General features: G+C 36.6%; 1 protein-coding gene across 2 annotated transcripts in view; it reads left to right on the top strand.

Annotated features, from left to right (window-relative positions):
- The window catches only part of LOC128987676 (putative vitellogenin receptor), a 41,294-nt gene extending 18,597 nt beyond the window's left edge, over positions 1–22,697 (top strand). For both annotated transcript variants that reach the window (XM_054408655.1, XM_054408654.1), the window contains exons 11-31: positions 372–543; positions 1,196–1,397; positions 2,110–2,307; positions 4,449–4,725; positions 5,428–5,689; positions 6,233–6,432; positions 7,053–7,336; positions 8,197–8,521; positions 9,300–9,429; positions 10,574–10,662; positions 11,794–12,046; positions 12,860–13,065; positions 13,513–13,626; positions 14,520–14,762; positions 15,350–15,508; positions 16,446–16,671; positions 17,768–17,999; positions 19,039–19,249; positions 20,185–20,494; positions 20,994–21,111; positions 21,762–22,697. In XM_054408655.1, coding sequence (XP_054264630.1) covers positions 372–543; positions 1,196–1,397; positions 2,110–2,307; positions 4,449–4,725; positions 5,428–5,689; positions 6,233–6,432; positions 7,053–7,336; positions 8,197–8,521; positions 9,300–9,429; positions 10,574–10,662; positions 11,794–12,046; positions 12,860–13,065; positions 13,513–13,626; positions 14,520–14,762; positions 15,350–15,508; positions 16,446–16,671; positions 17,768–17,999; positions 19,039–19,249; positions 20,185–20,494; positions 20,994–21,111; positions 21,762–21,923 — 4,373 coding nt within the window. In that variant the 3' untranslated portion in view covers positions 21,924–22,697. The remainder of the gene's footprint in view (positions 1–371; positions 544–1,195; positions 1,398–2,109; positions 2,308–4,448; positions 4,726–5,427; positions 5,690–6,232; positions 6,433–7,052; positions 7,337–8,196; positions 8,522–9,299; positions 9,430–10,573; positions 10,663–11,793; positions 12,047–12,859; positions 13,066–13,512; positions 13,627–14,519; positions 14,763–15,349; positions 15,509–16,445; positions 16,672–17,767; positions 18,000–19,038; positions 19,250–20,184; positions 20,495–20,993; positions 21,112–21,761) is intronic.
- The last annotated feature ends 4,117 nt before the right edge of the window (positions 22,698–26,814 follow it).

The raw sequence follows: 26,814 nt of genomic DNA on the forward strand, positions 1-26,814 counted from the left end.
ACAGACATAACCAGCAATGGTGGAATGTCAAAAAAACTTGTTTTGTTAGAAAGAAAAGACAAGATCTTAATGTTACTATTTGAAGAAGGACCTTCTTCTCTAACGTCAGAAAACAATTATGGGATTGCCTTGATGAATAATTGTGATACTTAAAAACCCTGTCACATTCTGGTACACTGTAAAATACTTACGGAGTACCTACGAAGCAACTTTGAGAATCATAAATTTTCTGAGTTTTATAATATTTGTTGTTTGTATAACTCCAACTTATACAACTCCAAGTGTTGTTGTATAACTTATAATATTAGTTGAAGTTGTTTCTGATTAGTTCACCAAGTTCCTAGTAGTAGACAAGCCCTCTTTGCTTGTAGGTCTCGGTACTCCAGAAGATCTTGCGCTGGACTGGGTGACTAAGAACATATACTTCACAGACTCCAAGTTCCAACACTTAGGCGTCTGTTCCAACGAGGGAACAACGTGTACAGTCCTTCACAACCGCGACATCGACAAACCTCGTGGCATCTGTCTGTCACCGCTCCAAGGGTCAGTTCAGCTCCTAAATCCATGCATGAAGAATTTAATCCAACTAATCAATTTTTAGTTTTAATAATCCATCATGATAAATTTTGTTAATTTTCCATTTGGCTACCCAATTATAGTTTTTTTACTTTCCATTATTTGAGAACCTATCTGAGTAAACGTTTTTGTACTTGGTAGACAAGTTTGAAAATGTATGAAACAGATAAAAAATATACATTTACTTCATTAACTTAATATAGTATTTTTGGGCAGCTGGGTAGTTTTAGTTCTCGCCCAAAAATGTGAGGGCCTTAGTTTGATCCTACAAAACGTCAGTAGATTTTATTGGCTCTAATCTGAACCCTGCTTTCCATGATCATTGGACGTTTAGTCATCATCATCGAACCTTTAAATGATCATCGGTACTAGCTGAAGAAAGAGATTTTTCAAGCAAAAAAGTAACGTGGGGGTCTTGCTCATCTTTTCATGAGTTAAAACATACCCAAGATGCATCCCCATTCCATAATGTTAATAACCTATAATGATATAATTTTTGGAAAGTTGTAGTTCCTCCACATGGGGGGATGCAAAATCACATTCTCGATCTTTATACTGTATTTATTTGTGTTGCTTCAGGCACAGTGCTTGTTCTAAATATTCCTGTATTATGTCCCAGCCTGATGTACTGGTCAGACTGGGGTAACCGGCCATTAATTGCTCGCTCCGGCATGGACGGTTCAGAGGTCTTTGACTTTGTCACCAAAGACCTCCACTGGCCAAACGGCCTCACCATCGACCACGGCAACGAGCGCCTCTATTGGGTGGACGCCAAGCTTCTAGTCATTGAATCCATTAAGCTTGACGGAACTGATAGAAGGGTGAGCTTTGAAGTATAGTACAGAATGAACTTATAGTTTGACAAGAGTTATTAAAACTTAACGAGCTATTCAAAGGTAATTTAAATTGTAAAGTGTAATTGACATACCGTACTTGGTAATCCAGGGGTTGTTGCACATCATTGGCAAATTTGATATTTTAATGTTTTCCAGTGACCATAGATGTACCATAGACAGACCATAAACCAGAGATTTATGGACATAGGACCATAGTTTGTAAATCATTTAGTTATAAGAGTAAAAATGTAAACAATCACTGCATGTGTATTTTGTCACACTTGGGTGTTATATTTAATCAGAAGCCTGACTTAACTTGATTTTTTAAAAGCCAAAAAAGCCTTAAAATTCAAATTATACCTTTTGCTTAGGAGTGTTAATATTGTTTTTTTCTGACTTCATAGAAAGCTCTTTTCTTTTTAGCTTTTCGGAAATGTGAAATGTGTTATGACAATAAAGTTATATTATTATTATTAATTGTTGTTTTGTGGGAAGCCATTAAATACCCATACACAGTGGCTGTGTTTGGCAAGTTGGAGGCTCAGCCCACAGTGCCATGGACTTGGGCCCAAGGCAGCGATGTGGGTTTGGATCCTGGTACTTGCCACTAACAGGGTCACCCCTTGCTTTGCTTGTTATGTTCCTCATTAGAAAAACCTCTTTAGACAAAATCTACTTTGCTGATCTTGTCTTGTAGGTGGTTTTGTCGGAGGCTATCAAGCACCCGTACGCAGTGGCCGTGTTTGAGAGCAACATCTACTGGAGTGACTGGACTGGTCAGGAGATACTCAGATGTAACAAGTTCACTGGCAAGGACAGACACACTGTGATACGAGAGAAAAACAACCGCATCTTTGGCGTGCACATATATCACCCAGCTATGATGAACACTACTGTAAGTAACCAGTAGTAGGCTACATGTAGACATTTTGAGTTTACTACACAATTCCCATAAGTCCATAAATAGTATATAACTTGTAAGAAAGGGGATTAACCCCGTACCCACGGTGCTCATCTATGCAGACACTCTGTTCACATTACACTTAGTCGACCAGTTGGTGTGAACAGAGTTGAACAGTAGCATGAGCATCGATTTACAAATTCCTTTCCCAGCTGATGTGAGCTAGGCGATGACCGGTAGGGCTGACTTCCAAGAAACACCGTTAACCTATAAGCCACACACCCTATCGGTAATCAGCCAATGAGAAGGGCTAATGAAGAAGATGGAGGGGTCAAGACTCTTGGAGCTGGAGGATCTGAAGGAAAACATCGAGGAGATCACCACGGGCCACCGGAGAAAGAAGATCGGGAGTTTGGGAGTGCGTGTATCGGTGCGTGTGCTTCTGGGACAATTAACAGTATGTAAAAAGAATAATATATATAACTAAAGTTTTGTCAAACATACAAGTCATGTAATTTGTCAGTAACTAATTCTTTTAAATTTTCAATTGATTTTCTTTTCTTGTAAATTTAACGTTGTAAACTAATTTACCTTATTATTGTTGATTCTTGCCTTTTCTAAGTTTTCTTTTGCTGTTGGGAAACTTTGTTACTTTTGTAGTTGTTTCTAAATTAAAATTTTTGTTCATTACACGTTGAGTAACACCCTTAAGCAGTCTTATGTCTCATTAACCTAACACCTCTTGACTAAGCTAAGCGAGTGAATTATTTTAGGAAACTTAAACTTAAAGTGAGGCATGGGACTCGCAAACTATAAGCCCTAAGGAAATTACATTCCTGGGCACTCAAAATCAATTTTGTTTGGGTGTTGCTAAGATTATCCTTAAATGGTTGTCTGATCAAAGTGCTTGTGCTTGTTATAATGAAATACTTCAAAAGGACACAATTATAAGAGATCATAAGGAAAAGCAAATTTTATAGTAAGACAATTTTTGAAAAGGAATAGAGCTCAGCTAGCTTTTATGAGAAAATTCGAGTCCAGGGGCTAGTACACAAATAAAAGAACACAAAAAAAACATTAATATTTATTAGTTCTGATCTAAAAATTCTGCAGAAAGTAGATTTGAAGAGACAATATTGTGTACCTATTAGCCCTTGGACTTTAATTTTCTCAGATAAGCTATAGCTGAACTCTATTCCTTTTCAACAGAATCTTAACAAGTATGAGATCATTTAAAACAATATGTAACAGAAATTGCTCCATTTAAAGAATTCATGGCACCAGAACTAAAACTTATTGGGAGATATAATAAGGTCCCTCTTCTCAATCATACATCATCCTTCTCATCCCCTCCTCCTCATGGTCAGTTGTGCTATACTTACTGGAGTGGCCACTGGTACCTTAAGAGGCACTTGGCCTCACCCACATACTGCCTCCAGGTGTCTCTTTCTTGAGCTTCATTTACACTTCTTCCCAATCTTCTAATATCTTTGATCCCTCCATCTTAGCATAGGCCATCCTGGTGGTCTTCTGCCTTCGGGGTTTCTATCAAGTATGTTCTTCAATACCGAGTTTTGCTGTCTTCTCATAGTATGCCCAAACCATCTCAACCGTCTTGACTTCCGCTACGATGTCTGGGTCTTTGTAGCGCTCTGTTATGTCTCTTCCTCCATACTCCATCCTTGAGCGTCGGGCCAAATATCTTTCTAAGGACTTTGTTTTCAAATGTTATTATTTTCTGTTCTGTATTTTTGTTTATTACTTTTTGTTTCTGGTAACCGGTCTTAATTTTGTTTTGTAAATACGTAATTTGGTGTTGTGGGATAGTAATTTTGAGCTTAACAATTTAAGCATAACAGGTGTGCTATAGTACAATAAAAAGTAATACATAAGAGGCAAAACCAGTATTTGATTGAATGATTATGTAGTTTAAATTTTTTTTAAATATTCCCTTTAGTGATAGCTCCAAGAACTCTGACCCACTGGGTTTCCACTTAGATTAAGTATTGCAATTAAATTGGGTAATCTAGATCCAAACCATTTCCACCTTATCTACACCATATGAACTATTTTACTATTGCCAAATCACATGAATTGTCTCAGTAGGTAATAAAAGTGTGATTTGTATGTTCCAGGTACGCAACCCGTGCATAGACGCAGGCTGTAGTGACTTGTGTCTGCTGGCGCCCAAGTCCCAGCGCCGCGGCTACACCTGCCATTGTCCCCAAAACAAGCTGTTGGCGCCCAACAATCACGCCTGCGAGCAAGTACTCAAGAGCCTGTCCCTGGTGGTAGGTGCCGGCAACACTCTCATGGAAGTGGAACATCAACAGCTGGGTCGACTATCGGCAACGCCCCTTCCCCTCCGTGAGGTCTACAAGATCGGGGCCATTGCCTACAACGCCTTCAATGGTAAATTTAATAATCAAATCATAAAATTTATGCAGCCGTTAAATACAAACAGGCAATAGGCCAAAAGTAGGGTTAGGGATATGGTCATAATGACAAAAAAGGATGGATTTTAGGAGGAACACATTTGTTTTCATAGAAACTTAACTCAAGCAAAAGAAAAAAACGAACTACAAAATTTACTACAAACTAACTAATACACTTTAAAATCTTTCTAAAAGTTTAGACACCTTTATACGGAACAGTACCTACTGTATTTTATTGCTGTTAAGTATTTAATAAATATTATTCACCAAACTACGACGATAGGCTTGAAACTGGATCAAGCTTTTCTTCATGTAATGCTGATAAACCAGCTGATCTATCATTCAGGAAAAACACTATCATATTAAACACTCATCCTTCAATCATTATTGCCTTATAATTGAGTAATTTGATTAATTCAAAGTAGTATGAATCTAACCTAATGACTTAACACTATAATTGTCTTTCCTCAGGCTACAACAAATACCTTGATTATTCGCAGTTCAGATTCAAACTGTTCATTTGGTGTTGCATATGTTTCTGATTATACAACATTATCAAACGCCTTTTTTCAGGAAATTGGCGATAGTCTTATCCTACAAATCATGGCCTGATTCTTTTTAGCGAAACTGACCAAAATTTAAATTTTAACAAATGGTTTTTCACTGTTGCTTTTCTCAGGTCACATCGTCATCTTTGACTCGGCAGACAAGAAGATTGTCTCTCTGGACCGTATGTCAGGTGAAACTACGGTGCTGCTGTCTAGTGACCTGGGCAAGGTGGAGGGGATGGATGTAGACCCGTACGGTCACAACCTCTATTGGGCCGACTCCGAGAGACAGACTGTTGAAGTGTTCTCTCTCAACACGCATGAACGCAAGGTGTTACTGAGGGACCTTGGCGGCGAGAGTCCTGTGGGAATCACACTGGTGCCTGATCAAGGGTAAGTCTACTGAATATAATAGATCCATACTTCTACGGAGACTCCATCAGGTTCGGATCCGTTTGGTTTTGACATTTGACTATAGACATTTGGGACGGCTCAGTGATGTATACTCTTTAGGCAGTGGACTTATTGTCTAACGAGAATCTTGAGTTGCAATATGTTTGGCTAAAGCTATCTATGATATAGAGACTGACCTTATAATAATCAAAATTATAAATATTGATAAAAAAAAAACAATTAAAATGTATATTTTCTGTACATTTTCGTAACTTAGATTTCAACGTTTTTAAAAGGCAGCCTAATAGTTTTTTGAAGAAGGTTAACATGGACAATGGCAAAAAATAATACATACAGTATTGCAAATTTTTCTAGAAATCAAACAATTATCAGCACCATTTGATTTTTTTAAGTCATGTATTATTTACCAAAATCCAGCAGCTGTCATAGAGAAAATGCTGAAAAATTTTAGATTTACATTCAAATTGTTTGATAATATTTCAATTTCCAATTCAAATAAAATGTCCCTGTTGTTTGTCGTAGGTTCATGTTTGTGGCACTCATGGGTCCCAAGGTAGTGCACATTGACAGGTTCAGTATGGACGGAGAGCAGAAGACCCATGTACACATCGCAGAGAACAACGTGCTCGGACCGAATGTGGCCCTCACCTACGACAAGGGCTTGAACTACGTCTTCTGGTCGGACTCAGGGACCGGACACATTGAGGCTGTGGACGTCGAAGGTATGAGTTTTAGGAGTAAATGTAGGCTAACAAATTATATTGTTTTCATCTAGCTTGATCATTTTTTATTTTTTAGCTATCCTGATCATGCTTTGATGTGGTATATGTCTACAAACGTTACAGTAGGTCTATAACAAATTCAATTTGTTTGATTGAATTAAATTCATGTATTTTTTTGTGATTGAAGTCAGAAAAGTGTATTTCTTCAACATTAACAAATATTTTTCACAGATTCGTTAATCCATTTGAAGGGCAGTCTAATAATTAGTTGTAATTATTGTGTGTTGATTTGTTATCAAATTAATAAGTATCTTAACAAGATACCTAGAGTAACTGTTGATGATGGAAGCACAAAGAAACATAGGTGTTGTGTCAATGTGTAAAATCCCAAACATTTTAAAACTGTTTCATGTATAATCAACAGTTAATATTATATTTTAATGTTTAAAAAAATCCAAATATACATTCTACTTCACCAAATATACATTCTAATTGATGAAATTGAATTTGACAGTAAACAAACAAAGTCGTGTACTGCAATGATTATCTTATTCATATCTGTTGCATGGTTAGATTCATTTTCAGTTGAATGCTTAAACTAAATTTTGGAAATCTTTTAGGTATGAAACGAATCAAGATTCGAGAGCTGTACAACTCACCAATGGATATAGCTGTGGTTGCGGATGATATATTTTGGACCAATCATGGATCAGCAAATTTGCTTTGGGTAAACAAGTACGATGATGACGCGGACAGCAGCAAACAGCTCAAGTTGGACTTTACCCACGGGCTCGAGTCTGTGAGGTTGGCAGCAGTGACTGGCCTAGTGTCTGGGAATGATCATCCTTGCCAAAAGAACAACGGAGGCTGCAGTCACATCTGTCTCTTGAAGCCCAACAAACAGGTTTGTAAGGGACTTGTGCAGTTGAAACAGGATATTGTTTTGGCAAATATTTTAGATTCTAAGTGTGCTACTTATTATGTTCTGAGCAAATTTATACTGGTCCTAGAGAGGCTATAGATATAATTTCAAATACAATTTACCTATTGGCAAAATAAAACAAAGGTTTCCTGATCCAACAGCTATTTAAAATTGATTATTTCACCATATTATCACTACTTGATGACAGTTACATAAAATTATTAATCTTGCCCTAGAGAGACAAATCTATTGGACATTAAATTTAAATTTGATTAACGCTTCAACATAATTGAACAATATGTTTTTATCCAATTGATACTTTGAATTGGATTGATTCTTTTTACATTACTGTCCTACTGAATTCCAGCTAATCTAAACTTTTATACTTTAAACAATTTGGTAATCTAGACTAGGTCTGGTCTTAATTAGTTTGGACTAGCAGGATTCTGGTGAACTCCAATTTAAAACATATCAGTACAAGTCATTTTACCAGCTCACTCCGTGCTCTGCTTGATATGCTCTATGCCCAGTCCTTTGACCAGTGCTGTAGTGGAGCAGGAATTGATGGGAACATCGTTCCTAATCTGCCTTTTCCAGTAGTCCTATAAATGAATCCTATTTGTTAGTCAATTCTTAGACAAATGGTCAGCGTCCCCACACACTTTACAACTATACCAAGCTTTGACCCTTGTAGATGGGCAAAATTTCAAGGCAAACAGTGTAAATGCTGATAAAAATGCTAATGGAAAATCTTTACCTGTTATTTACTAATTAAATAAATATTTTGTATTCACTTTTGAGAAACATTTTTTTAATAATCTGCCCTGTTGTGTGTGTGACAGGTGTGTGCTTGTCCCTTCGGCATGGTACTGACTGAAGACAGTCGTACTTGTGAGATGCCCAAGCATTGTCAGGTGGGACAGTACCGCTGTACCTCGGGAGAATGCATCTCAGTGGCTCTACGATGCAACCATCGCGTCGACTGTCATAGCGGAGACGATGAGCTCAACTGTAAGACGTTCACTCTGCAGTGCACTAGAGGAACCTTCTCTTGTCACAACGGGGAGAAATGTCTCGACCATGAGAAACGCTGCGATGGCACGACAGATTGTCAAGACGGATCTGACGAAGTCAACTGCTTCACTGAGTCCAGTACTTGCAAACCTGGTAAATTCAATGTTTTATTTATTTATGGCATACAAATACAAATACAAATATATTTATTATGAAAATTACAACAGCTTGGCCTCACCAAGTTTATAAAACTTGTCGGTGAGGTCCAATTGATACAATAAGGCTAACAAACAAATAATTTACATTTTTTTTTTCTTTTTTTGAACAAAGATTTCTTAATTGTACTATATTTCTACGGCGGTTTGTGGCAGGCACTTTAACTTACATAAAGCAGTTTACAATGAATTTAGTACAAGCATTTTTGCAATTACGAGATAACTTTACAGGTATATACATTCAAGCAACAAGCAGATAAAACAAATAACAACTTTTTGACGATTGCAGGATTAAACACTATATAAATTCCATTGTGAGCGACTTTGAAACATTTTTAAGAGCAGGATGTTACAAGATAGTAATCACGTCTTGACATCAGACGTAGCTTCTAAAAGCAGTACAAGCTTGAGCAGGAGGAGGAAAAGTTTTGAATGTGTCCTTAATGTGACTTTTCTTTACACATTTCTTCTATCCTCGTCAAAGCTTCTGAAAAGAAACATTGGGTTTACATATTATGTCCAAATATCAAGTTTATTTACCGTAAAATAAATGTAATTCTTAATTTGTCACTCAAAAACTTCTCCACTTCCACCTATACTCCAAGTAGTAATCAAAATACCACAAAACATAAACTCTAAGCAACCAAGATATGCCAGTAAATGATCATTATCTAATGATAAATTGTACAAATAGTTTACATATACTTTTACTTCAGGTGAGTTCCAATGCAAGAGTGGCCCCTGCATCCCAATGTCCTGGAGGTGTGACGATACCAAAGACTGTGAAGATGAGTCTGATGAGCTACAATGTGATAAAACAACTTGTCACCCGGAGAAAGAATTCAGGTATAACTAAAAAGTTGATTGAAAATAGATTAGTTTTGTATTTTTCCCACTCAAAATGTCACTCAACGCAATAGCTATGATTATTGATTTTAACCATAGAAAAGAGGCAGCTTAGTACTGACTTGTTTTTTTCTTGATTAGTAAAAACATTTTTACAAAATAGCGTCTTTGTCCCACCAACTGTAGTGGTTTTTACGCTACTAGCTTTTGCAAAATATCATTTTCTCACTGTTCACTTGTGAAAATGTCGTAAATAAAAAACATTTTCAACATAAACCCATAATAAATTAGAATGGTACAGTTGGTAAGATTAATAACTGTATGTTTCCACAGCTCTCACTAATGATAGTGAAATTTTCTTTTTACTATACAATTTTGTTTTGATAACTGTTTCATTTTCTGTAATGCTTCAGTGCAGTGACTTTGAGGAAACGTCCCTCTCCTATTTTAGAGTAAATTTAACTTTGTAAAGTTTTAGTCCTTGGTCAGAGGACAAATAACTAAGTAGTTAATAATTTACTGTTACAAAATATAGTCCCTCTCTGGGCAAAAGGTAAGCCACTAAGCAGATTGATTAATTGTTCAGTCATAATAATTTTCAATTTTGCCAAACAACAAAAATGAATCAAAGACACAACACACTGAAGCGTTATCAGCACTACCAGACTTAGCGTAGTCTACTAGCAGCTCTAGGCCAAACTAACCCAAGCGGAGCGGCCCCCACCCTAGGTGAAACTTCCTTGCAATCGTGGGGACTACATTATCATCACCCACAATCATTCAAATTATTTTTTTTTAATTTTAATTTTTGTTCTACATTTTTGTACAAAAGACTGTTAATCACTATAATCACTGCCTTTGCTTGTGGCCCCAGGCCGCAGCTTGGTTAATCCGGTTATCAGACTAAAATATACATTATAATCATTTCCAGCAGATAACTGAAATAAATGTATAAGAGAGTATATTTAATTTCTGGAACTGGCTACCGGTGTGGTTATGAAAAATAATTGAACCTTGAAGGTGTATTACGCTGACTTTATTAACACTTCATGGTCATAAATAAGACACTGAGAGTTTACACATTAAATCCATGACACTGGATTGTCCCCATACTTGTTGCATTCTGATTATGTGTGTTGTGTAGATGTACGAGCGGTACTTGTATCCCCTCAAGCTGGGAGTGCGACGGCCAACCAGACTGTAGCGACGCGTCAGACGAACATGACATTTGTGGTCAGTATAACCTCATCCAGACTAACATTAGTTCTCTTCTGCACCCTGTTGGTAAACCTTGTAACTTTTTAATGCTATTGAACATCATAGAACCAACTTGTTTAGTTAAAACAGCTGTTAAGCTTATAATAAATTATAAGGAATTATATTAATTCCTTTTAAATATGAATATTCAATTAGGTTAACATGGGAAACTCCAGAGACATTGGGACGGGGCCCGAAAGTCAGATTGGAATAAAAACTACTTAATTTTAATATATATTGCCAAAAAAATCAGTGTACCAAAATATTTCAGTCTCAATTATCAATCAATTATTAATTATTTAAGATGGGGACGCCACTATGTGCGTATTTTAACCCAAATATGAGTGAAGGATGAGTGTAAGATGAGTGGCGCGATCTTGTAGTCTTGTTAGTGACTAAGGCCGACATGTTCCTTAGACACAGCTGTTAATTAATAGCCCATACAGCTAATGGCAACTAAGGGACCTACAGTTTATAGTGGAATCCGAACCACATTTTTTCCTTGTAATTTACGAATTGGTCTAATTATCAGGATAGTACTGCGGATAGTCGTAGTACTTACTAGTGCGGACATTAATCCACACCAGGGAGCATCGCATCCACAGTGTATCCCTATAAATATCCACAATTCGTGACCTCCTAGTAGCTGGATTACAGGACGACGCCACCCGTCCCAGTCAATGGTAAATGGGTAAATGGGAAGTATGAGAATCCTTCCTTATAACCATGAGTGTGATTGTTAGTCCTTTAGTCGGTGGAAGGATTTGTAAAGTGGGGTTATTGTTAAGTTAGCTAGAGTAGTATGGCGTGAAATATCGTACGTCAATTGTCCAAAATGTGTTTACCGGACTCACACTCGTCCGGTAAACACCTATTTTCAGACTAGTGACGTAATATTCTATTAATGGAAACCTTTAATTTATTTTACAAAATACTTAGTTATATCAATATTATAGAAGAGAGTCAATTGTTGGAACTGTTTTAACATATAGAATTCAGGTTGCTTACTTATTGTAAAATACGGATAAAGCAACTAGCATTAACATATTTTTTAGAGAAAGGAAACTTGTTGATAAAAAGTGCTTATTATTGTTATTCATGGTGTAGTAACCCAGAGCAGCTGTGCGCCTGATCAGCTGGTGTGCAACAATGGCCGCTGTGTAGATCGTCAGTTGATCTGCGATGGACGGGACGACTGTGAGGATGGGACAGACGAGACAGACTGTCGCGGAGCCACAGCTTTGGCCGAGGAGGAGGGTCAGGTCCCTCGACATATTGATGAGACCACCTCGCCGTCTCAGCGGCTACAGTGCAACGACACGGAGTTTGTGTGTGACATCTGCCTACCTTCTACTGCCAGGTTTGTTACAGTAGATTTTCACTTTTCAATGTTTTGATTTTGAAATAAGTATAGTGTTTAGTACGTTTATGCAAAGCTTACAAAATATTAATACTGAAATTTGTATGTTAGTTAATTCAAGTTTTTTCATTACGGTACATAGATATTGTGACATGAGTCATAAGACCTCAATTTATTATGTTGCTCTTATTCATTTTACCCCCTTCAGCCTCAAATACAAGGTAAAATGTTTAAAAATGTGATAAAAAATTGTTACATCTGTTTAGGAGATACATTGTTTTTTATAAAAAAGGGGTTGTGTGACACTTAAAAAAGTATGAAGAAGGTAAGTTTACCATTGTTTACTGTAGGCATTTTCCAGGCACACTAAACTCGTCTGTTGTAAATTTGGTTCTATGGGAGCAATATTTTGGATATGAAACCATTATTGTATTTAGTGTTGACTTGAATTATTGTATCATTGGCAGTGGCGGTTTTAGGACCTTGACTAACGGGAGTGTCCTAAACCAGGAGGGGATTTGCTATTTTTTAAACCGCGTTTGGTGACTTTTAAATGCTATTTTCAACATTTATAACTGTGTCTAAAACCTGCAGTTGCATTTCTATTTTAAAATATTTATGTTTAAATATATATTTTCAGGGTCTAAGGTAGGGGGTTGCCCCCCCCCCCCCCCCCACTTGGAACCGCCACTGAGCATTGGTCCTCAACTAACTGACAGATTTATAAATGTTTTCGAAACATATAAATGAACATTTTCACTTCAATCTGTCAATAAAAACAATGAATGAATTTCATATTTATCCGTCCCACAGATGCAATGGGACGGCAGAATGTCTCCGGGGAGAGGATGAGACAGGATGTGACGGATGTCTGGAGCACCAATTCCAGTGTCCGGAGACTGGCCGATGTATCCCGCAGGAGTGGACGTGCGACAGAGCCAACGACTGCGGTGACAACTCAGACGAGGACCCTTCACTGTGTCAGCATCGCGGGATTGCTAACAAGGCCCTCGGTCACGGTACGCATCAGAACACACAGCCAACACTGAAACATTTAATGTTTTACTTGTAATGATTGTTGTACCAAATTATTTTGGAACTAGCGCAGGTCTTGATGTAGCAGCATTTGCTAGAAACCATTAATAATGTTGCAGCAGTCTTGAGCAATAACCTAAGCGTAATCTTTTAACTTTAATAATTTACTTAAAAATTGAATATCTTTGTAAACAATAAATTGCAAAAAATTGCATTTGTACTTTTCTATCCAATCAGAGGCTAGTAAAAATATTTAATTCAAGTTAGATAAATTGAAATGAAAGTGAGAAAGCAAAAACTGGAAAAGCAACATTTCATTAAATATTTGTACAATGTTGGATAGATGTAAAAATTAAATCCCTAAGGAAGTAATGGCAGGTTTTATATCAAATCTTTCGCTGTCATAATTCAAAATTTTACCTTTATTATAGGTATATCTGAGTGCCTTGAGTTCACATGTAAGAATAAGAAGTGTTTGCCATTCATCAAAGTGTGTGACGGCAAAGCAGACTGTGAGGACGGAAGTGACGAAGGAGGCAGATGTGGTGAGTTTCTGCCTTCGAGCAGTTGTGTGTGTTAAAGCAGTTGTGTGCCTTGGAACAGTTGTGTGTTACCTGGCCAGTTGTATGTCTTAGAGCAGTTGTGTTGTGGACAACTTTTTTTTCTTGGAGTGGATGGATGGATGTCTTGGAGTAGAGTTGTGAGTCATAGCGATTTTAAATATTTAAACCGTTGTTAACAGTCAATTTATTACTTTACAAACCCTAAATAGACATACAGTAGACGGTTTGAAAATATTTCATAAATAGATATGACAGATAAAGCCGAGAGATTTTATCCTGTTCACTATTTATAGTTTTTTAAATAAATATAGTTTTAGCGAATGCTAATGGATGTGTGTCCGTTAGCACGATAACTCGAGCAAAAATGATCCGATTTTGATGAAATTTGGTACAAACCTGTTAACCTACGTTTATTCAAACGAGTTCGCGAACCAGCATAATCGGACCATGGGAACGGGGGTTTGTGGGGGGTTTTATGGGGTAAAAAAAAATCTTATGCAATTTCTCTCCAAACCATTTTGTAGAGCTTAAAAAAAGAACTAATTTAGTACATTGAAGCGCTGTTGTATGCCTAATGGTCAAGGAGCAAATTTTAAAAAGTGTAATTTCAAATCCCCCCCTCCATGTTATTCTTATGGAGAAAATGAAAACTGTTGTAGTTTACTTGTTTATGGATATATGTTGATAAAATTTTGAAAATTTATTTATTTCATCATATACTATTGACGTATGATTAAAAAACACGTTTTACCTTCCCCGAAGTAGCAAACCTAAGCATTTGTTAAATCTAATGTTATTTAAATTGGCAATAAATAAATACTTTACAAGATAGTGAATATATTGCTAAGTCTACACAAAGCACGTGTTGTTTCCAGGTCGAGGTTGTGCTGATGCTGGGTGTATGGACAAATGTCAAGAGACACCCAGCGGCCCCAAGTGTGCATGCTTCCACGGCTATCAGCTGAGCGGTGACAGCAAGAGCTGCACAGATGTTGACGAGTGTGCGCTCGGCATCTACTGCTCTCAGTTCTGCCACAACACACCCGGCAGCTTCTCCTGCAGCTGTCAATACCCTGACTACCAACTACGCGAAAACCGCATGACCTGCAAAGCCAAGGGTATGAGCCAGCAATTTCATTGACTTTTGTGTAATTTTCAAACCTGTCTGTGTTGTCCAGCCCAGTTCCTAGTTTTTAACTTTTTTTCACTTTTTGACCAATGGAAATAGTTGTTCAATATCATTATGAACCGTGAATCTGATTTTTAAACTATACTAATACGCTTAGGTAAGTTCATATAGTTGGTTTTTATTTTTTTTTCTATTTCCTTCACTTTCTGCCCCCTTATTCCGCCCCCCCCCCTATTATTGTCCCTATTATTGTGCCTATTATTGCCTTATTGTTGTTGTTATTATTGTTATTTCCCCTTATTCTGACCCTTTATTCGCAAATCTGGCAACCTAATTATGAAAGTTATGATATAGGATTAGTCCACTGTACCACTTTGGACATATCATTTTGTATTCTAATTTGTTACATTTCGAGGCTATCCAGCTAATTCACACTCCATTCTTTCTTGTAATTAGACAACATAAGAAAGAGGGAAAAACTACCTTTTTTTTATTCGCCATTTGCATACCTTAGAACCAAGAATTGAACAATAGGCTCTTTATAGACTGTTTATAAAACAGTGCCTAAATGTGCAGGTCACGAAATGGCTCTTGTGTTTGCTACCAACAACGAGATACGCTACGTGACACAGACACGATCAAAACTTGGGGTGATTCATAAATCTCAAACACGGAACTTTCAAGTCTCAGGACTGGACGTTGACTCTCGGAGACGCTGCATTTACTGGAGTTCAGGTAGTGTGCACTTGCTATGAAACACGTTAAATAGTTTGTAGTGCTGTTCATGAATGGCTTGGAGGGTTATTGTTCATTATTGCTATGGAGGAGTCATGTTTTTTACGAATGTACCAGATTACTTTGCAACTACTAAGAATACATGTTGCCTCAAATCTTCAAATAAAGGTTGTTTGTGTGATTCTTAATTTGTTTACGTGTTCAAACCAGTAAATTGTACAGGTTTTGCATAAAACAATTTCTCAAAATAATATACTGTCATAACTTTTACCTATACACGGTTTTTAAAGTAGCCGTTTCAGAGCAGTTCTTAGAATTCAAAAGTTTCACATAACAGCATTGTTTACTTTCATATCAGCTTTAGTTTTAATCATAACAACACGAGTAACCGACCAATGAGGTTCAAGGATTGAGAGAGAAGAAGTAAAATTGTAATCATTCAGCTAATCAGCTGTTAACATCAATTTAATTGTTGAGTGGTGCAATTAGTGTATATATGGTACAAGTTTTGTTGCATCACTGTCAGTGGCAATGAGAGGTTATAAACAAAAACATAACCTCTCTTAGAAGTTAGGAGTGATTTTTAGTAATTTAAACACTGTCGTAGGTAAAGTAGTGTACACAACTCGTGTAGTTAGTGTCAACGAGTAGAAAATTTAAGATACGAGCCTTACTATAGTACTTTTACACTTCAGATCAACGCCTACACTAAATTTTCATACCAAAATGATTCTAATATATTTTTAAACATTGATTTTGAAATAAATATCATTTTATGGGTAAAATACACGTGTATATTTTTCTACCTGAACTGAACGATTTTGCAATATTCTGTTAGTTACATGAAAAAGACAAATGTGTGCAAATGGAAAATATGTTTTTGAAACTGTAAGAGCTGAAGCAAAAATCATACAACAATTTTTTTATCTTTTTTTAGCAACAGTGGGGACTATCACACGCAGTTGTAACAAGAACGAGACATCGATGACATCACTGGTGAGACCAGGCAAGCTGGCTGTGGATTGGGCGACTGAAAACGTGTATTTTGTGGAGAGGGATCACATAGTAAAGGTGTGCAACTTCAACGTAGGCAAGTGTTCCATCGTCGTCAAAGCAGCTCCTGAAGTCACCATAGACACACTTGCTGTTGATCCTACCAAGAAGTGAGTCACCACTTACATTTTTATCTAATGAGAAACCTTGATTACAAGCCTAACTATTAATCTTTTAGCTGCTTTTATCGTTGTATCTATATAGTTTATTTTCCATTCCAATTCTAGAACCTAAATCTAACCTTTGCTAGATTACCTATATTGTTGTAGCCTGTATTTCTTAGGTAAAGATGTTTTTGTCACCCCATGCATTTCACAAGCTTTTGTGGTATCTTCAGGGGTCCTCTTAAGTTCTTCTTACCGCTAACACTATGGTCTATACTGTGTTTACAACAATTTTTATTTACACACACGGTAACTTAATTGTATTGCGGTTCGATGGATCGGACAACACAACAACAGACACACGGCAGTAGGTCTTTCTTCCTCTGCTACATTTCTTAGACTGGGTTTGTTGGCACTAAGGCCATTCAATGTTTGAGGATAGTTTAGACTTTCCTGGCTTATGGTCGGACAGGATCTTTGATCTCTGTAGTGTTGCCGGTTTGTTGCTGTGTTTCCAGTTTTGTTAGTTTCAATGCATAGGGTGACACAAACATCTTACCTACTCAAGAGTTACAGGCTACAGCAAAGAAAAACTAATATGGTAGTATCACTTGTAAGTTAAATTAAAATCAACAACAGTAAATTAGAAAAAAAAACTGTATTACTTTGGCTGGTTCTAAGGCATTGTTAGAGCCAACTTGTCAAGTTGTCAAGAGGTCATGAGTTTGTTCCTATAGATCGAGAGTTTGAATCTAACTCAGTTAGTTGTATGTCATAGTGTGTAACTGATCTGGAGTGTTCGATTATCTGTGGGAGAAGGTTTTATATGATCAGTTGAAATCTCAAGAGTTTGTGCATTGTGAGTCTGAACTGGGTTTTTTCTAGTTTTTACTAATCCTTGCTGTGTTTGTGTACAGGAAAAACGTTTTATTGTTCATTTTAATTGTTGAGTTTTTTAGATGAAAAATACTGCAAACTAATTTTTAATAAAATTAGTCCTCTATCTAAATATAACTGATGATTTTAAAAGAGGAAATTATTTCATCTTGTTTAAGGGCTTGTTTGTTTCAATATATTATATAACAGTGTGGTTGTGTGGCAGGTTGATGTTCTGGACGGAGAGCATGGGGCTAGGAGAGGTGAAGAGTGTGTTGAAACGAGCAGACATGTCGGGAGCCGCAGTGTCTATAGTGTTGGGTGAGGGACTCCACCGAGTGACCGACATTGTACTGGACCCTCTACATCAGCTGGTCTACTGGCTGGACGCAGACAAGCGTGAGGTCGAGCGCATCTCCTACAACGGCACCAACAGACAAAGTCTCTTCGCCTCCCCGGTAACTAGTCACTTATCTTGTCAAATTATTAGACAATTTTTCATGTTCCACACATTGCTTTCCTTGATGCATTATTTTACTAATCATAAACTTGATGTGTTAACTTAAGTTTATAATATTACCAACCAATTTAGTGAGTCGGTGGCTCAGTCGGTAGCGTCGCGGACTTCGGGCCCAAGGCAGCGATGTCGTGGGTTCGGATCCTGGTCACTGCCGATAACATTTTATCAGTACAGTCCACCTTTGTACTGTACCGGCTCACTCCTTGCCTTGCTGTTAACGATCCACGCACGGGCGCTTAGTCTATGTGGACGGGCAAATGCAAGGTTAAAAGAGGCCGCCAACCTCTTAAAAAAAATAAAAAAAATTTCGAAATTAAAGACAAAAGATTAATTTAAAGATGATGAGCGTCAACATTGTAACATGGTAATGGAAACATTTATGTTTTCAGGGGGAAAACATCAATGTTATCGATGGTTTTATGTTTGATATGTGACCTTGACTGACAGTTTCAAATTGTCAAGAATTGAACTATCGGTCCTAACTAAATTAGAATTGATTACTTAAAAATTAAAACTAATGCAAATTCAGTTAAAAAAACAGATGTAACAAAAATATTGGTCACCTACCATAAATGTAAAAACGTCAATGTTTCAAAAACATTCGTTTACAATACAAGTGTTTGGCAATATTGTACTATCAGATTGGATGCTGACCTAAAGAAGCTGTTTCTTTTTTAGTCAAACACTACGTTGTCGGTATATTTTATTCTATGGATCAGTTTGTGAGAGTAAATAGTTATATGGGCCCTGGTCTTTGGCCTCGGGTCCAGCCTTTTTTCTTCCCAATATGATTATTTGTACATTTTTTTATTGAGAAAATGGTTTTTTGTTTTGTGAGCTACATACCCAGAATATTTGTTAAACTCCTACGTTAAACAAATAATGTATTGAAATTGTAAGTATACAGATTCAATAAATTCAACCATAAAAACAACGTGAAATGAATATTGTCGCTAATGTTGTCATCATGTTGATAGGATACGCCGATGAAACTGGCTTTGTTTGAACACTACGTGATGTGGCTAGTGGAGGCTCGGTCCACTGTACGTCGCCAACACCTTGATACGTACGGCAATGTGTGGCAGTGCGCGGTGAGTGGCCCGACTGCATGGCGCTGTGATGTCATCCGCGTGGACGCCACAGCTCCTGCCATGTTCACCGTCATGCAGGAGGCCAACCAAGAGCTGGGTATGTCATGTTTGCTGGTGCATTGGATAACTTAATTTACTTTTATAGTCTTAGATTATGATGGATTTTTTCACTGATGGTCTTTTTACAATGTTGTAAATTGCTTCATCATTAAATGTTTCAAACAATGTTTGAGTATCCCATTAATTTGTACAATTCAGTATTTGAAAAACAGCTTGATGAAGACAAATTAAAACTATGGTGGTTATTTTCTACTAGTAAACTTTGGCTTTGACTTTTGATAGAAGTAGACATTCCATTTTAACGTAAAAAAATAGAAGCCGTTTTTGAATTCAAATTAATGTAATTGAATTAAGAGACTGACAGAGTAAGAGTACCTTTTGTGCCAATAACTGATTTCTGTCAAATCTTCAATAAGCTCAATATAATAAGTGGTGTCTATGTAACATCCCTTTTTCACCTGTCCTACTAAACCGATTTACAAAATTGAAGTGTAATTCCAAGCTTATAAGTGGGGAGCGTGTTGGTCTAGTGATAGAGCGTGGGACTTCGGCCCCCGAGCTCCTGGGTTCAAATCCTGCCAACCACCAATGGATTTTATCTAAGTGATAATACCGTGATCCCCTCTAGACCTAGCCTGGAAACCAATTTACCTTTAGAACCTAGAGGGAAAAAACTTATGATCTAGCACTAGGATGAATAGTAATTAAAAAAGTAATTTCCTTTAGAGCTTTACCCCCCGCCCCATTTGATTTATCCATTAAAGAACACTTTCAATGATTCAGTGATGCTGATCAACTTTCTTTATAACAGTTTCAAATTGTAATTTAACAGCTGATCCAAAGTCAGATTGTAAAAAGAGATGAAAAAGTTAATTGATAAAAATGTATTTTAGATGGGATACCCTTGATTGATTACAGTACAGTAGTTAAATATGTTTTCCTTAACAACTAACACGAGTGTCCTGTTCACAGTCCAGAGTGAGTGCAGTTCTTGTTCACATCTGTGTGTGACGGGTCCCACCTGTCTATGTGCTAATGGCACACGTGTCAAGCCTGGCCAGGAATGCCCCTCAATGTCCGTAGGGTCACCCGTCTTCATCACCAAGATTCCTGCTGACTCTTCTCCGAGTTTGCTTTGGACACTGTTCAAGATCACGTTGCTAACCTGCATCATCGTTCCCATCGCTCTCGCGCTGTTTGTGCTGCGTTACGACATCTTGGCTTTGTTTCATTCCTGCATCAGTGCCACTATCAACGCTACCAGCAAGCCAGTCTTCTCAAAGTAAGAGATAATATCCTGATGAATGTTTGTTTTCTTCACAATAATAAGACCTTATCAGCTATTTTTGGAATTTTCGAACTACAAACCATATTTACAATATCTGTATTGAAACCTGTTATTTACGATTTATTGACTGCCTAAGAGTTGATTAGAATCAAAGACAATGATTTTTCAGGACAAACAGTAACTATTTTGAGCTACTTTTTTCCAACTCTACAATTTAACTCCGTTGCAAAACACCGATTTAACATTTAAATTTTATTTGCCCACTGAAAATATTATAGAGTAACCTCCATCAAAATGTCGCCCATCTAAGAGTTTGACATGAAAAATAACATTGCTCTCTAAAAAAATACCTATACTAGCGTAGCAGGTAGTTATTACTGCAGCAATTGAATCATAAACATAAACATATTAATTCAAGTTTGTAAAAGTAAAACACAGAGATAGCAAAACACAGACTATTCACAATAAATAACTTGTATTTTGTATTTCCCAGCATCCACTTCAACAACCCAGCGTACAACGTGAGTGCCAGCCATTTGGAGACAGTGTTCCATCACTCAAGGCTGACTCCTGGGGAACATCAGTACGAGAACCCCATCACCTCGGACAATGTAAGCAATCAAACTTTTCAATCACAATCAGTGGCGGTTCCAAGGGAGGGCTACATGGGCTAAAATCCCCTCCTCAACCATTGGACCCTGAAAAATAAATGTAAACATACATTTTGTCCTAAAAACGTAACAGAGGTTTTTGGATACAGTTCTAGACGCTAAAAGTGGCTTAAGAAAGCCTCCAAACGGCTTTAAAAATACCAAATTTTCCAGGGGGTGTGAGACAGGTATCCCTGGTGGCAGCCCTCTTTGAACCCCCACTGATCACAATGTATCTCCTATAAAATGCAGCTCAAAAAGCCAAGGAAAAATAAAATGTCTAAACATGAGATGAATCTACATTACTGCATGTGATGAAACTCAAAACACATTAAGTTTACACTTTCAACCAGTCTGGCCAAATTATCGCTGCAAGATCAAATCAGTAGAAGGTTGGACACGACGAAACATAACTAACACCATTGTAAACATGATAAAAAATTAAATATTGAAATTTTTTATAATTCATACAGAATGTTATACAGTAGTTCAATTTTAAACATTATGAAAATGATATGTATTTTCAATGTTGGGCAAGCAGTTGGTAATAGTAAATGGTAAATGGTAAGAATAGAACCGTCTGAGATCAGCTGGTTTCTTTGTCGTTGCAGATTTCAGACGGAACACAGAGTACAATCACTAATGAAATCAACGAAACCAAGAAACCAAAGGTCATAGAGTTCCATGTCACTGACTTTGTCGATGACGATTCTGCGAGCCTTGAATATTCAGAAGCCATCGGAGAATCTCACAAAACTCCACTCATAAGATAAAATTCAGCTACGACTGTTATACATTGTTGTTTGTTATATTTATAGAGATATTTATTTATTTTTAAGTTTTACATTTTAGCGTGAAACTATTTTAAGATATTGTAAAATTTGCAAGTAGTACCTATATATTTTGTGTCAGATGTTTAGTGTAGTGTATGACTAGTGAGATTGTGAACATACTAGACGAATCGTGATGCACTATCTGACCGCGTTTATCTGATCTCTGTGATATAAGAATGCATTCTCTTTTTAAGCTTAGAAGATTAAGAAAATAATACTCTTGGAAGTTAAAACCAAGAAAACTGAGCTTGAACTAATTAACTTAAATTTATGACATAATTTTTTTACATGTCAAAAAGACAATGCCTATCTTGAAAAGACTAAAACTAATTTTGCAGCCCCTTCCTATACTGACAGTCAGATATTATTCTTTAATAGTTATTAACAATCTAATAAAATCTTTTCTCTATTATTTCTTTTTGGACATTATGATGGTAACAAACACCTAATGGAATGTTTGTTCAATAATTCCAGCGCTCAACATATACATAACAGATTATCAGTTATTTTAAAATATTTTAAATAGAGTGTAATGCATTTAATACGGGTCTCTTGCTCGATTCTTCACAACTAAAAGACTGTAACGATTGATATAACAACTAGTAAGTGATTTGTAAAATGACAAATACAATGTGAAGACTGAATATTATTATAATTTATAGATATGTATATTTTAAGGTATATTTAAGTGTATATTTAAGAATATTTTGTAAATGTCAATATAATTGATTCATATTTAATATAAACTTCCATCTTTTCATTTACGTTCACCTTTTCCTTTCAATGGTAGTTGAACTGCCCCTCCGGGCAGGATAGTCTACATCAGATGTAGATGACCAGGAAAAAAGTGTGAATTGATTGTAAGCTTAGTTATTGTTATTGAGGACAATTGTCATTATACAATGAAGAGAATAGTTGTTTTCTCTTACAAAAACACATCCATTTTTCAAGCTGCTTCCTGAATGTTTTTAAAGAGTTTAAAAAACAAATAATTTAGTATATCAAAGTGTTTTTGTACAGTTATTGGTAATGGAGAAAATTAAAAAAAATTTAAATTTAAAATTCCCATGTTACTCTTATGGAGAATATTGTAAAATGTTGTAGTTTGCTTGTTTATGGATATACTTTAATCAAACTTGGCAAATTTATTTATTTTATACTTAACCTATTAATATTTTATTAAAAACCACACTTAATTGGTTTCCTTGTAGCAGCAAACCTAGGTAATCGTTAAACCTAATGTTATTTAAATAGATTTAATTGAAAATCAATTCAGACAAATCAAAATTGAATGGAATGGAATGCTTAGTCGGCACTCTGCAGGTTTGCTGTGGCGGGGGTATTGTTCTTAAAACCAACACACAACTTTCATAAACAAGCACTATTTTGTTTAATTGTGGTTTTCCTGGGTCATTAACATACCCAACAAAGAATCATATCAGCGACAAGGAAAAGGAAGTGTCATAAATTGCACTGCTGTCAACATCATTCAGATAAGCAGTGTTTTACAAGCAAGCATAAGGAGCTTATCAAGCATATAGTTAACAACTAGTACAAACTGGACAATGTGTAAAAAATATTTGACGCTCTGCAAATAGCCCACCTATGTTCAGGGATACTACCAATGATGGATAAATGTGCGATTGTGAGTGAGGATGATGAAGAGTTTTCGGATATTGAAGACGAGTGTGAAGATGACTCAATATCTGACGATTTCTCAATGGCCTGGTATGAGGTTGTATTTGTCCTAGCAATACCAGCCATTCTACTACCTGGAGTTGGTGCCTGCCTTGTCTACCTCAGTCAATTTTGGTGCAGCTGTGAGTCAAGTTTATGAGTTCTTTGTCATTGAAGATGAGTTTGGAGAACAGCTATCTGAGGATTTCTCGATGGCTTGACATCAGACTTCCTGTGTTCAAGCAATAAAAGTGGTTTTACTGCCTGGGGTTGGTGCGCGCCTAGGAGCTGTTGGTGAAAAAATATTGGAGCCAGTTGTGGGTGAAAACGAAGAAGAGTTCTTGGTCTTTGAAGACGAGTGTGAAGATGACAAAAGATCTGACAGGAGGATTTTTCTATGGTCTGGTATAAAGTTGTCTGTTTATTAGCAAACCAGTGGTTCTATTACCTTTAGTCCAGTCAATCCGTTGTAAAAATCAACCATACGTGGACAAAATTGGCGTCCAAGGAATTTTCTCTGAAATTTATGTTTTTTGGGGCGCTGAATCGGAATCTGAAGTTGTCCAACAAATATTTCTTGAGCGTTCCGAGATATTCGCAAAAAATAGCAAAATTTTAGCACTTTTTTCAGTTTTTATATTATAAGTCGAAAGCTATGAATTCTAGAGAATTTTACCCCAGTACAAAATGGAAGGTGACAAAATTTCCTTCAAAATGCACTATTCACACTTGAAAATCGATTAGAAATAACCTCTGCTAGAGTGCATTGAAAATAGGATATTTTTCTAAATTTTAAAAAATTCAAGCTTTTGCTCTGATTTTAATTATTATCATTAAACACCCACACCCTTCCCCTATAACTATCTCAACCCGAATTTCCCCATCAAAACACCCCCCCCCCCCCACCCAATGTACTATACCATTCCACACCCTTCATTCCACAGCGTTCTTTCTACTTTTCTTGGGCAGAATTATAAATGTTAGAGAGGTAGGTTTCCATGGTTATCATTAACATGACAAGGCAGTTGTTATCATTGACCCAATGACACTACACCAAAGAATGACTATTATAAAGCAGTCTGAAAACGAGCTTAAGGAATCCTTGAAATTCAAACTAAGTCCGTATCCTTCGTCATTATTTCAAGAAGGATCCACGAGGAAAGGAAAGAAATCGAGCCTCTACAAATCTTTCTATTATATGCCCGATTCTGAAATACCAAAAGACACCCAAAATGTTGTAATAGGAGTGTTTCTACTGCACAAGGTGGTTTGGGAAAGTAACCGGATTCCATTTATACAAAGTTCTTTAAAATTACTGTCTTGTATACCTTGTACCTTAGGTCATCCAGGTGTCTGGCGGTTTCCCCGTATAAGGCTGCTAATAATGACTATCCTGCCTGAGTCCTGTTTAAAGGTGAAGTCATGGGAAGGTATCCTCAAAAGGGCTAGCTGGGAAGACAACTGTGGGTGTTTGTCCAGCACCTTCAAATCCTTAGCCTTCCCCACTAGATTAGAATCCAAGCCCACTAGTAGCATCAGAAGGTCGATACCTTCTCCGACAACATCAGTTACTGAACTGTTTTGAGCAGACGGATCGATGGCTGTATTGATGTACACGTACATGTGTTGTGATAAGTAGATATATGAAACGATTCTTATTTCGATCATTCCCCAAGAAATGTCCTTGAGAAACATCTGGTTTCATTCCTTTTTCAAACAGCACTTCCACAGAGTGTTTTTCATGAGCTGGTTTAGTCATAGGATAATCGGTTACCCGTCAAAAGATACCACAGGGTTTGAGTAGTGCCGTTTTATTTATCTTATGAAAGAGCACTAACCTCATCAAAGGTCCAGTTATTCTCCCAAACCACCTTGTGCAGTAGAAACCCTCCATATATAACATTTTGAGTGTCTTTTGGTGTTTCAGAATCAGGCAAATGAGGGAAAGATTTGTAGAGCCTCGATTTCTTTCCTTTCCTTGTGGACCCTTCTTGAAGTAATGACGAAGGATACGGACTTAGCTTGAATTTCAAGGATTCCTTTAGCTCGTTTTCAGACTGCTTTATAATAGTCATTCTTTGGTATAGTGTCGTTGGGACAATGATTGTAAGGTCACCATTTCAATGAAAAGTTAAGTATTGATAACAACTGCCTTGTCATGTTAATCATAACAATGGAAACCTACCTGAGTAAATAAAAAAAATAAAATAAAAAAAAATTTTTTGATGTTACAACAGCAATTTAGTTTATCTCATTATTTTTCTTCCTCTAATGTTAATTGCAGTTGTCATTAAAGTTACAGTTATTTGTAGTTGAGTTATTACTTTTCCTAAGAAGTATGTATCTTTTATTGTAATAGTCTTTATTACATGTTTTTTTGGAATTTATAAAACCATCTAACTAGACCAATCATTGAAAATATTGAAACTAAATTAGAAGTATTTTTGCTCCTATTAATATTTTTCACCCTGTAATAATATGTCTCATTTTGCAGTCATTAATTAATTACTATTATGATAGATGATGATTATTAATAAAGTTAGTCCATTGCTAAATTCTTGAAATCCTTGATAATTACGGAATTTGTTTTACTAAAGTAATTTTGCTCCTTTTAATCAATTTTCCTCATATATATTCAATTTTGAAGTTAGGCTACCTATATGTACTCGTAAAATTGTATTACAGTAAAGGATTTGTTTTTATTAAGGCACTTCTTGAAACAGCAACTTAATATTTTAGTTCTTATGCTGGTTTTTAGTTGGTATAGTGTTATAGTTGTCTCAACGGTTGACTGGGCAGGTGACTGGGGCTTGGCCGATGCAAATTTTTGATAACTGTGATGATGACGGCGACGGCGACTTCCATTGTCTTGAGCTACATTCCACAGATCAATACATTAACTTTTTTAATTATCATTTAAAGAGCCTGAAAATTTTTCACAATAACATTAGAAGCTTTTCCAAAAATTTTGATGAGTTTTTAGTTTACTTAGATTCTTTTAATACCAGTCTAGATGTTATAATTTTTTCTGAGTGCTGGCTTGGCGGGGGAGGGGTGGGGGCGAACATCGACGGGTTTGACACTCACATGACTACCACTCAACGTAACCGCAATGATGGTATCATTGTGTTTACTAACAAATCACTATCAGCGA

Source organism: Macrosteles quadrilineatus, unplaced genomic scaffold (genome assembly GCF_028750875.1).
Source record: "Macrosteles quadrilineatus isolate MER2022 unplaced genomic scaffold, UCM_ALF_1.0 Scaffold_2__2_contigs__length_208266976, whole genome shotgun sequence".
NCBI classification, from domain to species: domain Eukaryota; kingdom Metazoa; phylum Arthropoda; class Insecta; order Hemiptera; family Cicadellidae; genus Macrosteles; species Macrosteles quadrilineatus.